General features: G+C 35.4%; 1 protein-coding gene across 1 annotated transcript; it reads left to right on the forward strand.

The window, feature by feature from the left end:
• Positions 1-511: 511 nt before the first annotated feature.
• On the forward strand, positions 512-6826 carry LOC109366369 (band 4.1-like protein 2). Its single transcript, XM_019613543.1, has 5 exons — positions 512-1084; positions 2602-2724; positions 3255-3353; positions 4647-4727; positions 6688-6826. The coding sequence occupies exons 1-5, from the start codon at positions 512-514 to the stop codon at positions 6793-6795; spliced, it is 984 nt and encodes a 327-aa protein (XP_019469088.1). The 3' UTR covers positions 6796-6826.
• Positions 6827-16106: the final 9280 nt, after the last annotated feature.

Here is a 16106-nt window from a genome sequence, read left to right on the forward strand (position 1 = left end):
AGCATCACTGACCTGTAAATTCAAACTTTTATTTCCAGTCTTTCTTAATTAAATTGCTTTATTCTGCTTAATAATGTCCATAACACCTAATTTTGAATGAAATATTGGAGTGAAGTAGAAGGAAAAGAGCATAGTTCTAAGTGAGTCTTGCAGTGAATACACAGTGCCTGTTCCGTATCATGCATATATATTATTAAAGCTAGCTTGAGGAATGTTATGCTGTTTAAAAGGGTTATGCATTGATTTTTGTTCTCTGATTGCTTTTCGTTTCACAGAAACATGCTTCCAGAGCAGAAGGACCTTGCACTGAAGTCAGCAATGCTGATAAGGTTCTACTGATTTTTCCATAGTTAAACTTGGCTCTAACTCTTCCAGTCCATCTTCATTCTTTCTTTTCAGTTAACCATCACAACCATCTTTTGTCTTCTACATGACATGAACCAACCATCAACTAATTTTGTTTCCATCACTTTAATTTATTCATATAATCTACTTTTGTTTTTCCTCATCCATGTTTTTTGTGCAGAGTTCACATGAGACTCTGGACATAGTGGAGGAGAAGAAGCAGGCAGAGGTTGGGATAGAAGAAACACTAGTCATAGACGAAACCAACAAAGGGAAAATACAAGTTGCCACTGATGCTGGGGAAACATGTAAGGTGGAGCACTTGACAAAAAAGGACTCTTCTTCTTTGCCATCAGATAGTAGTAGCAGCAGTAGTAGTGAGAGTGAGGATGAAGAGGTGGGAGAATACCAGCCACATCACAGGGCTGTTGAGGAAGTCATCAGAGAAGAACAGGAAGAAGAGGAAGATGTGAAAAGGAAAGAGCATGAAGAAAAAATACAGCACGTGGAAGCCACATCAGAAGGCAGTCAGCTAACTGTACCAGCTGAGCACACACAAGTTGCAGCTGAAGATTTGGTTCAGGAAAATGCAACTACCATACCTGCAGAGGAGAAGAATTTGTCAGAGGAAATTAAGCAAGACCTAGGTGAAGAAAAGGAGGAGGAACAGCTCAAACTCAATGGAGATGTGTCTCATGTTGACATTGATGTTTCACCACAGATAATTTGTTGTTCTGAGGTAAATGGTAGAACAGTTTGACAACTAGATTAAGCAGAGAGATTTCTTTGGGTGAAAATGTACCTGCCTTTCTTCTCCTATTCTTCCAGCTGTTACGTCATCCAACAAGATTCAGATCATTTGGAAGGGGAAACCACTGATGAGCAGTGAATTTCTGTCTCTTTCAGTTATGGTTTCTGGCTATTTGCTGCAACTGGTTGAGAATCACCAGTAAAGCAAGCCTTTCGAAGACTGCCATCTTCTTTTTATACCCCCTTATTTTTATATACGTATCCATAATGTTATTTATTATTTGTTTCTTATGTTTTAAGTCTTGTCTTGTCTATTTGTCAATTGTTTTTGACACGTCCATGACACATAATTGTAATTGGAAAATTATTGGTAGTTGGAATTAGAAAACATCCATCCCAAATTTTAGTTTCTTCTTTTCCCTCATTATTCACTGCTTTTCTTGCTTTTTTTTCTTTTTTAAAGATGTGTTATGAAATTATAGACTAGAGTTACTACTTCTTTCAGTGTGTATATGTGCATACATGTTTACTATTACACTATTTAGGGAAGCATAGGTTAGTTCCAGTCAGTCACCTGATTCTGGCCAAACAAGGTTGAAGGGTGCTTTATTGGGTCATCTTCATAAAAAAGAGGAAGAAACAAGTGGAAAAAACAAAGTGTGGGTAATGCATGTCTTTGTAACATGAGCATGATCTTTTACTGAGTTTTTTCAACAATTGGTTGTTATTTTTTTCTTCCTTGTCTTATATTAGTGGCTCCCTCTCCCCACACACACTTAAACAACTTTTTATGTTCTTGTCTTCTATATACATAGTCTCAGGTGTTCTAATGACCTGAAAAAAATAGTTTATAAGACCTTTAGGAACAGGCAATTTACACTTCCTAATGGCATAGCCTGTTTGAGGAGAGGGCAGAAGGGCTTCTATATGTGCAGAAGTATTTGAGGGATGGAAAAGACTTTTTTTCATCTGGATTTCCCTTAAAATCCAAGTGTCCAAGTTGTTTTTCTGTTCTAGTAGTGCATACTCAGAAGTTAAACTTTTACATTATTACTGGAATTTCTTGTCCTTATTTGCAATTTGGCTAAGTAAAGATATATATATTTCCAGTATTAATTTTGAAGTGAAGTATATCTATCTGAGGTAGCTATCAGTTTCTTATTTGATGGAACCTTTACAAAAACAGATTTTTTTTCCTACTGATGCTTCTTTACACATTTTAAATACCTTTCAACTGGGTTTTATCAATTACCTTCTGTGATATTTACCACTGGCTGAAATATGGAATATTGGCAAAGCTTATTAGGAGATAGGAATTTCCTGCTGTGTATTTGCATTTATTATATCATTTCACTTCACTTATTACATGCTTTACAAATGAGAAAAGAGACAGATACTTGTCTTAATCTTAGACTTCTTATGTATTTTTTATTTTACTTTCTTGCTCCATTTTACAAACTTCCTTCTTATGTATTTTGAGTTGATTGCTTATTTCTTGCACCATAGCCTCCAGTAGTGAAAACAGAGATGGTAACCATTTCAGATGCCACACAGAGAACTGAAATCTCCACAAAAGAAGTTCCAATTGTTCAAACAGAAACTAAAACTATCACATATGAATCTCCACAGGTACGGTGTCAGGGTGATTTGTTACACTGTTTGAAAGCTAGGTTTTATTCCAGTAATTTGTAGCTCAAAATAAGTCATATCAAAGATACATGCTTTTCAAAAAACTGTACTTTCTCTTGCAGCTAAGATTATAGTTTGGCTATGAGAAGTTAAGTGTATAAATAGAAGACGTGTGTAAATAAGAAATGTGTGTAAATAGAACAATATTTCCACTAAAGTTCTGAAAGTATTTTTTGTTGATAGAAGAATTTAGTTGTCTGCAAAGGTATAACTCATTTAGTTTTTAAAACTTGGTTAAAATACTAACATTGCTTCTGAAAAAAGCACTTAACTTTGGTCATAAAGTTTCCACTACAATAAACCTTAACAATCCACACAAACTCTGTAAACTTGGTGGCTTTGATTTAAAGTTTGGTGTTAAATTTTCAAATTGAACTAAAGAATAAATGTATGTTGAGTAATTAAAAAAAAATAAAAATCTCTGAAAACAAAGCTTTTAAATGTGAAAAATGTCATTTCTCTTTTTACAGTTTGATGGCAGTGCTGGTGGCGGTGCTGGTGTGCTGCTGAGTGCACAAACAATTACATCAGAGTCAATTTCTACTACCACAACTACACACATCACAAAGGTAAAACACATAATCTCTCTGAACTCAAACAAAAATCTAAGTCTTACATGAAGTCTCTTTTAGCTTAATATATGCTAACCTATCAAAGAAAACTGACTTGTGGTGGATTAGATTCATTCCGGGCACATGTGGGAGTTGTTTTTTCTGTACTCAGAAGAACCTTAATAAATAAACAGGAATATCTGGGAACAGGATGGCGAAAATTAGAAAATGTGGTATTTCATTATTTCATTATTTTTAGCATTTCATGTTGATGCTATTTCTGTGCTTGGTCAGGATAACACCATTAAGTTCATCTCTTCTGTCACATGGTGCTATCTTACAGAATCTTTTGTTAACATCATCTATTTGTCTCAGGTCCACGGAAGCCTTGCTCGTGGTATCTCTTGTAACAGTGTGCTGAAACGATGTTTCCTTTGCCTCTGTGTTCACCCTCCTTTGTACTGCTAGGTTTAGAGCGTACCACTACTATACCATAGCACTACTCTTCTTTGCAAGCATATTTTGGTGTTGAATTATGTGTTTTGAATTCCATGCTTGAAAAGGAAAGGAAAACTAAATGTTAAAAGGACGTGACATCTGTTTTGGTCTCCTATACTGTTTCATACCAGAGTATGATAGAACTACAGAAGTGTTCTTTTTATTCATCATTTATGTAAATACCTAATTTTGGGTGTGCCCTCAGAACAAAGTTTCCAGCTCTTGTCTTTAAACTTTTAACATAATAATAATTGTTTTTTTTCTGTGAGAATTTTTCTATGTGCTAAAATTAGAGTGAGAAATGAAGAAATAAAGCATGAAATTATTTCCTTCAGCAATGTGAAATAATATTGAAAACTTGTTGTCAGAAGAGTACATAAACTACAGAACTGAAAACCATATTGTGTTTGAATTTAATGTGGGATTATTTAGAGAATAAGAAGCTTATTGCTGGATAGATTGAAATCAAAGAAAAGACTCCTGGAATTTTTCTTATTGCCAGATTTGTATAATAGAAAAGCCCAGAATTCCTATTTGTCTGCATATTGAGATCTATTCAGACTTGGACTCCAATAACAAAAGGAATTCTCCATTCCTTGTTTTTTAATCAAGCTTTTTTTTTTTAAGCAGTGGCTTGCATGTGACTAACTGCATAACTGAAGAAGGAAAGGATGACATAGCACCACAAATACTTACAATTAACTGCAGCTTAGTGACACAAAAATGTACATGTTTCAATACAATAAAGGAATGCTTGTGGCTGTAAGAACTAATTACACTAAGATACTTTCTTGTTTTTTGTGCCATATGTAGATGGTTAAAGGTGGTGTATCAGAAACAAGAATTGAGAAACGAATTGTCATTACTGGAGATGCAGATATTGACCATGATGAGGTGAGTATCTAAACTATTAACACTTAGCATGTTACCAATAGTTCAGTGAGATCTAGAAAATGTTTCAAAAAAAACAAAATAGGGGAAAGATAGAGACTGAATGTGAAGATGTAGAAAGATTGTGAGATTGTTGATTGCAGCAAACTTTTTAGGCTCTGGTGTTAACTGAATAGAGTATGACTGAGAGATAAAAGCATTTGTGACTTTGCATTATAGATTATGTGAGTAGATTTCATGCTATTTTTAAGGGATTGCTTATTTTGGAAAAGACCCAATTTTTTAGTGCTGCTTTTGCCGTTTGAAAGGAAAAGCATCACTAAAATAATCTATTTTGATACATTAATCTAGATAGATAGGAATCTCTTTATGTCAGCAACATCTGAATGTGGAATTCATCTCAACTAAAAGCTTTGAATTATATTAAGGCGTAAAATCTTGAATGTGTAAAATAGTTTTTTGCTTCTATTTACGGAATTCTGTACAAAAAAATATATATATTGTTGATTTGCAGAAATCTTATATAGGTGCTTTTGATCTCTATTAGCACCAAGGCAGTTTTGTTTTACGGTGTCTTCGAAATAAAGGTTAAAATTACTTCTATCTGCCCAATTGAGAAGATTGTATTTAAGAAGTACACCAAAAAATTTGAGAAAGAACTGTGATTATCTATTCTTTGTAGAGACGGTTACACTTTTTTTATCTAAGAAACTGCAATGAAAAAGTCAATCAACAGTCACTGCATAATACAAATGAAAAAACCTACCTTATACATAAAGTTGCAGTGAATCCAATTCTAACTTTATGAAAGCTGCACAGCTCAACAGAATTTAATTTAACTTCTTAGTATAATATAGTGAGAGCTTTCAGGGAATTTAATTTCAGATTTTGATCTGCTGCTAGAAAGTGGCTCTTGACAAGTTCAAGCTCTTCTTGAAACTTGTAATTAAATGATAGGGTTGTTCAGCATTAAGCATTGCTCTTGTCTGCCTTTGCACAACGCTCCTGAGACATCTGAAAAGGTCACACAATACCTTCAGTATACTAGGCAGTGCTTTTAGTAAAACCATTCTCCAAGCCGTTCTTTGTTTTGAGATTAAGTAGGTAATGGAGCAAAATAAATGAAATTATTGTTTATATATATTTAATCACTGGAATGTAAAGCAGCGAGCAGCTCTTAACAAATTTAAGAAATCTCTGTTGCAATTTCCTCAGTAGATATAGAGCTCTTGAGAAGTGCAGACTGTTTTGTCTTCTTGCCCCCTATGTTACTAAAACAATTTTCGGTAGGAAAAGAATATTTTAGTTTGGAGTTTCAGAACAGAATTGCTACTTACACTTCCAATTTAAAAAACTAGAGGTCTAAAAAGAGCTAAAGATTATTTTACTATTAGTCATTTGATGATCAACCCTGATTCTTAAGTCTCATCAGTCCCTTCCTTTTAAATCATTGTTTGTACTGCATAGGTTACGTTTGGTATGTTGTAAAATACAAACCAGCTACAAATTTGTAAGATTATCACATGAGCAAACATTGGTAATTATACACACTGCATGCATTGGTATATGTTCCCTTAGTAGGACCATCCTCACTGTGCCTTTATTTGCCCAATCTGTAGCAAAAGTTCTAAAACTTCTTACATAAAGTCCTCTATGTCTTCTGGATTAAGATGGAAACATCACAGGGAGGACCTTATGGTTGTGTGCTACTTGCTGTAAATTTTCGAAGCCATTACGTTAGAGTGTTTTGTAGTTGTTTTCTGTTTCTTTTGTTTTGTTTTTTTTTTTCCCAAGCCCTCTCATATTTAGGAATTTTAGATTTCTGAATAATTATTCCTGAAATTGCTGATGCTGCACTATTAGTCTCAGGTCCCTTAAGACCTGCATTCTATTCTCTGGTCCCTTAAGGCCCCTTTAATGCTTCTTCCTGCTGTTAAGTTATGTATTTTGAATGTGTTGGCAGGCTCTGGCACAGGCAATCAAAGAAGCCAAAGAACAGCACCCTGACATGTCTGTCACAAGAGTAGTGGTGCACAAAGAAACTGAACTTGCTGAGGAAGATGAAGACTAAAATCTAAAATGCCCTCAAGCAAATATTTCAGGTAAACTTATAATAAACTTATGCTGCAATTTCTATCTGTATTTTCTACTGCATTGACTAATAAGTTGGCTTAAAAAAAACAAAACAGTCTATTTGCTATATATTATGAAATGCTGAATTTAAATGGGTATTAGTAGAAGACAGTTAATGTAAGTTTTATTTTAAAGTCTAATCTGACATTAAATTCACATCTCCCTTTAAGTGTCTCCCAAGTTTCTCAAGTACTCTTGTGATATTACCTATGATGCTTGCTCAAGATGTGGTTTTCACATTAAAGGGAGTTTGGGCTACTTCTGCAAAGCACGAAGATTAAGTGATGATTTTCTGTTTACACTGCAATGAAAATGTACAATTGTAGTCCTTGCCTTACCTTTTGCTTATTTAGTAGAAAGACTGCAGTTATCAATAAAGAGAGGGCCTGCTCAGACACTTCAATTCAGTCAGTCTATTCTCCATCTTAACCACACTGAAATATTTGCATTTCGTTATTTTCTCAGATGAGAAGGTAGATGCTTTGACAGCTGAAATTTTTAAACCCTTTTGTCAGTTGAAAGAGAAATTTGAAGAGATGCCAATTCAGTAGGCTCTCATTTCAGCTGGAAAACTTTTGTTTATTCTTTAGTTTTAGAACTGTTTAATTTGAGTCTGGACATTTTTTTTTTTTCAGTTGGAAAAGGTCAAAACATATCCCGTTCTTACTAAAATTCAAAAATCTATTATATTTGCAGTCATTCACTGATATAAAACTAAAAGCTAAGCTTAAACAAGGAAACTGATTTTTTTTTTTTATTACAGATGACCTACTTACCAGCAATTTCCTGGTGTAGGTTTTTTCATGTAAGGATAACATATCTTGAGATGAATTAAAACATCTTAGTTAAGACAGCTGGTTTTCACCATCCTTTATTTTGAGGGAGAACTCTCAGTTTTTACTGATTAATCTCCATGTTTAGCTAGCAGAACAGAGGGGTTGCTGGCTATTCTCAATTGGGGAAACGCTGTTAAGGTAGGGAGAGACAGTAGAAGAAATTTGTCTTGTATTTTTTCCAGTAGTTAAAGTTGTTTTGATTCTTATTACCTTTATAATTTATATGGTGGTTGTGTCATCCAGAAGAGAGCTTCAGGTTTTGCACATGCATGCAGACCCTTAGTGTTGAATGAGAGGGTTCCAGTTGCCTTTTCTGGTCTCCTACAGATTGTACTCAAGTGAGAAGGGTTGGTTTGGGCTTTTTTTTTTTGGTAATGCTTTTGACTGGTTCTTCTTTAAGCTTTCTGAGAATCTGGAGGCTTTATGTCAGAGTGGAGCAAGTTTGAGCTGCTCTCTTTAAAATATCTTCAGTATTAGGTTAGGTTAATGTGTATTTGAAAAAGGAATTAATAATTTTTCAAATTATTGAAACTTATTACAAGCATAAGCTTGTAACTTATGCAAACCAAAACCAGTATAGGTCAGATTTGGAAGTGCTAGGTGAATGTTCCATCACTGGATGTTATTGTTAAAAACTGGAAATAACAAAATGTCTTTTGGTGGATATAGAAGAGTTCTGACCTTTCTAGAAATATCTTCAGAAGTTGCAATGCTCTCAAACAGTTCCAGCTGTCAGTAATTTAAACCACACACTGCTGTTCCTCCAAACATTTGTCTTCTTTTGCTATATATAATAAAGATGATTCAGGCCATAATGCAATGGACTGAAGGGCCACAAATCTAGTGCATGTGTTGTGGGATTTGGGGTTTCTGGGGGATAGTGGAGAGGAGTATGTTGTTTTGTTCAGATATTTTGTGTGCTTGGAAACAAGTGACTAAATGAGGAACTGTACAGGATGTTGTTTCACTAACTTTCCTTGGTGTTCACCAGGATTTGCCTTGCTTTATTGCTTAGTGACACTAGAAACAACGAGCATGTATGCTCCAGCTTTCTTTTGAAAACATAGGAGACATGGAGCTGCACTAACTGTGAGATAGTAATATTATAGAAATGTTACACATAACCCAGAAGAGCTTGGAAAAATCCACACCATTTTTGAGAGCTGTTAGTTTGCAGTAAGGAAAATGTCTGTGTTCTAGATAACTTCTCTACCCCCTTGGTACAGGGCAGTGCCAAACCCACACGATAAAACCATCCTTCTCCTGTTTTCAGTATTTGCATAGAAGGATCTAAGGTAGAAAAATGCACTGAGAGAGCAGAACAAATCATTTTGATTTGTAAGAATTTCTTATTACAGTATGTACTGTAATCACAGTACTTCTATTCAGCATGAATTTAAGAATCTTGGGAGTGGGGACTGCTTCTTTTGCTATATCAATGCAGAATGTGCCAAATTTTTCATACTATTTCAATCCACAAAATTGCCTGTCAAATCAGTGCTCAACATAATCTGTCCCATGTAAGTAATTGTAGCACCTCCTTTGGAGGGACTATATCATGGAAAGAAGAAATAGTCTTCACAGATTTGCACTATATTTCTGCATTAGTGACCAACTGCAAACTTGACTGTGTTCTTTAATCAAATATTCTACTACTTGGTAAAAGTTTTATTGAGGACAAAAACTCAAAGAAGTGTTTATATGTTCTGAGGGTGTGCTTTACTTTTTGAGAAATATATACCTTGTACAATGGTGTTTGAAATGTTATCAGAGAGTGTCAGGTGTTTTTGTCCAGGTTTGCCAATTGCTTTACAGTTTTTTGATCTGGAGGTAAAAAAAGGACTAGTTTGAAGACATTTCACCACATTACTCTTGTATTTCAGACATTGTGACTGAATGATGCCTTTCAGTTAAACATTCAGGAAAACTTCAGTTGCCCAGACACAAGCACATGAAATGCTGTAAATGTGTCTGCAGCACAGACTGTCAGAAGACTTATGCTGCCCTTCACCAAGCGAAGGCCAGATGTCGAAATACATTTAGACAATTGTACTTAGGCAATTGAATCACACCATGAATCCACGTTATTTTTTTTTAGTTTTGATCTGACTACAACTATCAAGTGTTTTTTTTTTTTTTAATGTAGGATTGTTTTCTCTAATGAAAGTGAAAGGTGTTGTACTCTGAAGGGTTATCGAGCAAGTGTCTTCATTTCTCTTTATACTAGATTTTGGATTAAAATTTTAAATGAAGGGTGCGACAGATAATTGTTAAAACACCATGAAAATTCTGAGGAGGAAAAAATATACTAAAGCAAGAAAAGCATTGACAGAAACTGAATTGCTGTCCACCTTAGGGCAAAAGGAGACTTCAGTTCATGTAACATTCTTTTTTATGAATAACCCTCCCCCAAAATAACTTTTATGGGAAAAATGACTTATTGAATCTGATGCTGTGTAAGTATCCCATTGTCTGCTATGCATGCTTATGTAATCTTCCCCCTCTTTTTTCTTCCAGAAACAAAAATTATGCTGGCCATGGTCATAACCTTGAAGAACTGTGATCATTCCAAGTCATCACTGCTCAACTGAATACACCAAGCCTAGCAACGATGACCAGAATTTTAAGAATGAGTTGCCAATACCAAACTCAATTTTAACATCTTTGGCCTATAATCCCTTACAAGCTTTCTTGTTTATTTTTTATAACCACTTCTTAACAAGCTTAGTTTTTTTAATGACACTGTAGAGGATACGATCTTCTTTTTCACAAATATTTGCATTTCTGAAGCTGATTCTTAAATATGAAAGTGAACAAAAAAAGGGTCTGGAAAGTACTGTTCACTGGAGCAGGTGGTAATTGTGCAGAAAAGGGGATCTTAACTAATTTAGATGTAGTTTTTTTCCCAAATATTTCAATGAAATCTCTTTCTGAAGTAATTTACAGATTTTTTTTTTCTTTTTTTTTCAGATTATTCAGGTAAATATATGGTCTCACATAAACAAAGTTTTTTTTAATAAAAATACAACCTTTACTAAAATTTGAAAATATATATTTCTTTGGATAAATTTTATACTGGTATCTCCTGTAACTCCTTCTGTTCTAAGATTCCCCTCTTTGTGGGGCAGAGATGGTGTGGCAGTCTGTAGTGGAGGAAGAGTTACAAAGAAATTTCTTTTGACTCAGCACTGTGTTCTTTGCACTTTGGTGCCAATGCTCAACTTCTTGTAGACATTTTGCTGTCTGCAACATTCCAGATAGGGAGAGAAAGAATATCAAAATATCTTCTTCCAACAAGAGATCTAGGCAGCTTAAAACCTTAGTGCTTTTTTTTTTCTTACTGTGTCCAAACTTCAACACTTCCATTATTTGAATACAAGTGTAGAATGCTTGCTTTCTATTAAACCTCACTGCCTACGTGTTAGAACTGACATTTGTTATTGAGAAGGTATATGTTTCAGATACTTTGTCTAATGGTTAACACAGGTTTTTAAGGACACTGAGTAAAAGTATGAGGTGGATTCCATTCATAAAGTAGTAAGACAGAACCATCATTTGAGACTGCCATTGAGAAAACCTGTTAATTATTTTGGATTTCATTTTTATTTAGTTCTCGGGGGGGGGGAGGGGGGAGTGGAGGGTTGTTTGTTTTTGGAGTTGTTTTTGTTTTGTCTTTGTTTTGCTGTTTGACCCTGTGTATAGTTAAAATGACAAATTAGATTTATAGCAGCTTGAAGTTGTATTAAGTGATATTTTTGCTTTCTGTAATTCTGTTATAAAATAAAATTGTTTATTCTCTGTATGACTACTGGCACTCAAGCATACATTTGGTAAATATTTAACATGAACACATCAATTTTGAAATAACATTCTAGAAGCCAAAGAACCTCAAGTATTAGGACTTAGTACAGATAGTTTCCAGGCTTAATTGAAGATTAGCACATTTACTGTCTTCTATTAATCTATCAGTGTGTTTCTTTAAGTGTTTTCCAATTAGCATTTCAGTCTGTAATTTGTAGATGAAATCTTAAAAACTCCAGAAAAATAAGAGATTTGGACAGCACTACACAAGTGAAAATGCCCCAGTCTGTGAGCTGTTCTACTGAGTTAATTGAGTTAGGATGTACTATGATTTTAAAATAGCAAAACAAATCGTAAAACCTCTCAGTAATTTTTTTTTCTCACTTTCTGAGTGATGTATTTTTGGTGCTGTTCTCAGTTTAGACTGCTGCCATCTGTTGTCAGCATGCTTGGTTAACTGAAATTCCTTCTTGTTTTTGGCTCTGGATAATTTAGATAATATAATACAACAGTAGCCAAGATGTTGATTATTTTATATACACACAGGTGTTCTTAATTGCATCCTACATGAGCCTGAAAAATAGCAGATAACAGTCCTGCATTTTTCTTCAAAAACCAAACTGTCTTTAGAAAAGAGAACCTCATCCAATCTAATAACTTAAGAACACTACCATAACACTGTGCATAAGTAAGGAGACTGTCAAGAAGGCAGTAAGTTTTGGATACATAAGAGGAGATCAAAGTGGCAATATATGCGTTTAAGGAGATGTCTTCATGGATGTACACAAAAAGTATGTAAGAAGAAGCTCTATACAATCTTAGAGGTATTTCTGATGCTGTGATATTGCAGTACTTCTTTGGGTTGAAGAAAGGGTATTATTTCCATTCCTTATTGAGTTGGATCTCCATGATTTGTTAGGTGCTAGATCAGTATTGTGGGATTTTTAATTGCAATTGTATTTAATTCTTAAAACTGCAAATATAATATTTTTGAATGCAATATAACTTCCACCAAGAGCTGTATTTTTTCAGATACCAATCAGAATCTTATGCTAGGGAATAATTAATACTGCTTTCAGGTAAGCATAGCTTGTGCACAGCTATCACTTCCATTGAATAAACGTGTACTAATTAAGCAGCCTTTGTCATGCAGAAAAGCTTAGGCTCCAAGAGTGCATTGTAAAAGTAGTCAGGTTTTAGATATTCTGGTTGTGTGCATTTATTCAAATGCTCTGGAAAACTATGCAATTCTGATTAGTTTTCATTGTTACTTTTTTATATATCCACAGCAAAAACTTCAAAATGCAACAAAAAAAAATTGCTCTCAAGACATTTCACAATCTGGCTTTTCAATACGTAGGTGATTTCAAATACAACTATAGGTCCATTTCATGAAAATCTGGAGAAGATATTTGATTAAATAATTTGGCTTAAATACTGTTAGAGAGAAGTGATTCATGCGGATTCTATACCAAAACACTTAATAAATCTTTTTAATTATGGTCACCCAAGTGTTCAAAATAAATGTTAGAATTGTACTCCAGAAGTTTGCTAGATTAAGATAAAAGATTAAGGCTTCATAAAGGACAAGCAAGCAACTCTAGCAACAAGGTAGCTTAAATATACAGATATTGCTCAATGCAGTAAGCAATTGCAATACAGTGTTTTCTAAAATATCCCGAGTTAGAAGAGATCCACAGGGATCATTGAGTCCAACCCCTGGCTCTGCATAGGACCATCTAAAATTCAAATCCTATGTCTGAAAGCACTGAACTCCGGCACTTGGGGCCGTGCCCACTGCCCTGGGCAGACCATTCCATGCCCACTGCCCTTTGGTGAAGAACCTTTTCCTAACACCCAGCTGCCTCTCCTCCTGACACAGCTTGATGCCATTCCTTCAGGCCCTGTCGCTGCCACCAGAGCACTCAGCGCTGCCCCTGTACTCCTCTCATGAGGAGCTGCAGGCTGCCATGAGGTCTCCCCTCAGCCGCCTCTGCTCTGAGCTGAGCAAACCAAGAGATCTCAACTGCTCCTCATGTCTTGTACTCCAGACTCTTTGGCATGTTGGCTGCCTTCCTTTAAAGGCTCTGTAATACTTTTATGTCCTTTCCCTTGTGCACACGACTTGAGGTGGGACACCACAGTGGAACAAATCCTTTACCCTACCAGGCTGGCAGTGCTGGACCTCATGCACTCCAGAGTATGGCTGGCACTTTGGCTGCACACTGCTGTTTCAGATACAACTTCTTGTCAACCAGAGTCACCAGATTGGCTCCTCCAGGACTGTTCTCCAGCCTCTCACCCCCTCTCACCTACATTCAGAGTTGCTGTGTCCCAGGTGCATCTGGCACTTACTCCCATTAAACTTTGAGTGTTTGGTGATTGCCCAATCCTCTCATTCATCAAGGCCTCTCTGCCCTAGAGGGAGTCAACTATTTACAGTACATCATTTTTCCACAAGCTTACTTAGTTGTATACCCTTGAAGTTGTATATTCAAGTCATTAATGAAAACATTGAAGAGAATTGGCCCTAAAATTGAGCCCTGGACAACTCCACTAGTGGCTGGCCACCAGCCTGATGTAATCCCATTTACTAGAATGCTTTGATTTTACTCATTACGTTATGTTTTTTCTAACTGTAATCTGGATGTTTTCTCCAGAAGGGTACTGTGAAAAACAGTGTTGAAAGCCTTGATGAAATTCTAAAAGATTGCATCAACAGGCTTCCCTTTGTGGACTAGATGGGTAACATTTTGATAAAAGGAGAGTAGGTTAGTTTAACAGGACCTTCCCCTCATGTTGGCTGCAACTAATGACTGCATTGTCTTTCAGGTGTTTTTCAGTCACTTCCAGAATAATTAGCAGCATATTCTTCTCCTTAATAACTTAGGCTGAACAATAGCCTTTAGTTTAGCCATGGAAGAAATCAGCTAGATGGAATAAAAATAGAGATCAGAGTGACAATTAACTGTACCCTTGACCAGGATGCACCAGGAGCTTCTTAGCTTTTAGGCATGTTTACAATGAACATGGGCTACCTAGAGCAGCTGGTCCCACACCGTTGACCTGACACCACTGCAGTTTTGAAACTGTTTTGATTTTTCAGGCTGCTTTTTGTATTTTTGCTTGATTTCACTTTTTTTTCTTATATTACACTTCGGAAACCATACACTTGAATTAGTAATATTTGTATAATTTAGGTATTAGCAGCGTTGTATAGCATTAACTTATTCTGTTTAGCATGAAGGAAATCAGTGATATTTTTGGAGGTGTGTGTATATGAATGGCTAAATGACTAACTCTCCCATAATCCTGCTACTGATTGTTGCCTAGGGATGTGTATAAAAAGAGAATAAGTACTGTACTAGAAAGTAGTACTTTTCCTAAATACTCTTACAGCTTTCATCAGTTTTCAAAGACCTATTGTTGTATTTCTTTATCTGCCTCAGTATATTTTTTGTTCTGTACATTTGCTATTTGCTTCTTAAAGATTTTGCTCTGTAGTGATATTTAAATGTGTATTTTTTCAGAGAAACAAAGTAAGATATCGTAACATTTTTTCATGCCAATAGCATGAATACAGGAGGTTCTTGACACTATTCAGTAATGGAACTGAGAACAGCAAGACCTGAAGATTTTCATGGCTTGTTACTGAGTCTTGAATGACAGATCCTCCTACATGTTAATCAGCAGTTGTGGTGAAGGGATCCTAGTGGTTTTCTGTTACAATCCTCATTTAATATCTATATAATATTTTCCTTAGTAGCTCTAATACCATTTTACAGAAAAGTACTCTTTAAGAGTGATATATATATATCATGTATCATATATCATATATAACATTTTATATCTCTGACATTTTATGAAATCAACAAAATTTTGAATTGTAATAAGGCTTACTAAACTTTGATTCTGTATCTTTACATGTGGTCTAGGCAAGTTGTTCTTTGGGTGGGGTGGGAATGAGTATTTGAAATTAAAGGGTTGGAGTGGAGAGGGTGCAATTGCATTAATCTCTGGTTTTGGCATTAGTCACTGCTTTTGTACCAGCAGCATGTGTCTTTAATGTAAAATAACAATTTTGTGTAGAATTGACATATACATAATGCTGAAGAACCTGATCTCTGAATATCCTACTGCAGAAGACAGGGAACCATTTTCATTTTTTATTATCCATTATCTCTAAGCATGATTTTTCTCTGTCAAAAATAAATATATCTCATCAGGTGTTCTCAGTGAGGCCTATGGTGAGGGACACTGATTAAGGACACCAAGCAGGATATGGTTCTTATTCTGTATCCATTCAGATGACAAACAAAAACTGTTCCTGACCCACACCATTTACAATCTGAGATCTCAAAAGTGACCTGTGTATGGATCCCTACCGATGAACCACTTCTACCAGATAGATTGTCTTTCCCTGCCAAGAGAAATATGGAATAAGGATTACAGCAGGGATGAATACCCAAAAACTGGAAGGTGTCCTCTCTCCTTTGAAGCTGTTACCCTCTCTCTGTTTTTGTAAGCAGATCATTAGAATCAAACTTTCAGATCTCTCTCCTTAGACAGCATACCTGACTCTAACTTTAGGATCTCTACAGCTTGAGGTGTG

This window comes from Meleagris gallopavo, chromosome 2 (genome assembly GCF_000146605.3).
Source record: "Meleagris gallopavo isolate NT-WF06-2002-E0010 breed Aviagen turkey brand Nicholas breeding stock chromosome 2, Turkey_5.1, whole genome shotgun sequence".
Taxonomy (NCBI): Eukaryota; Metazoa; Chordata; class Aves; order Galliformes; family Phasianidae; genus Meleagris; species Meleagris gallopavo.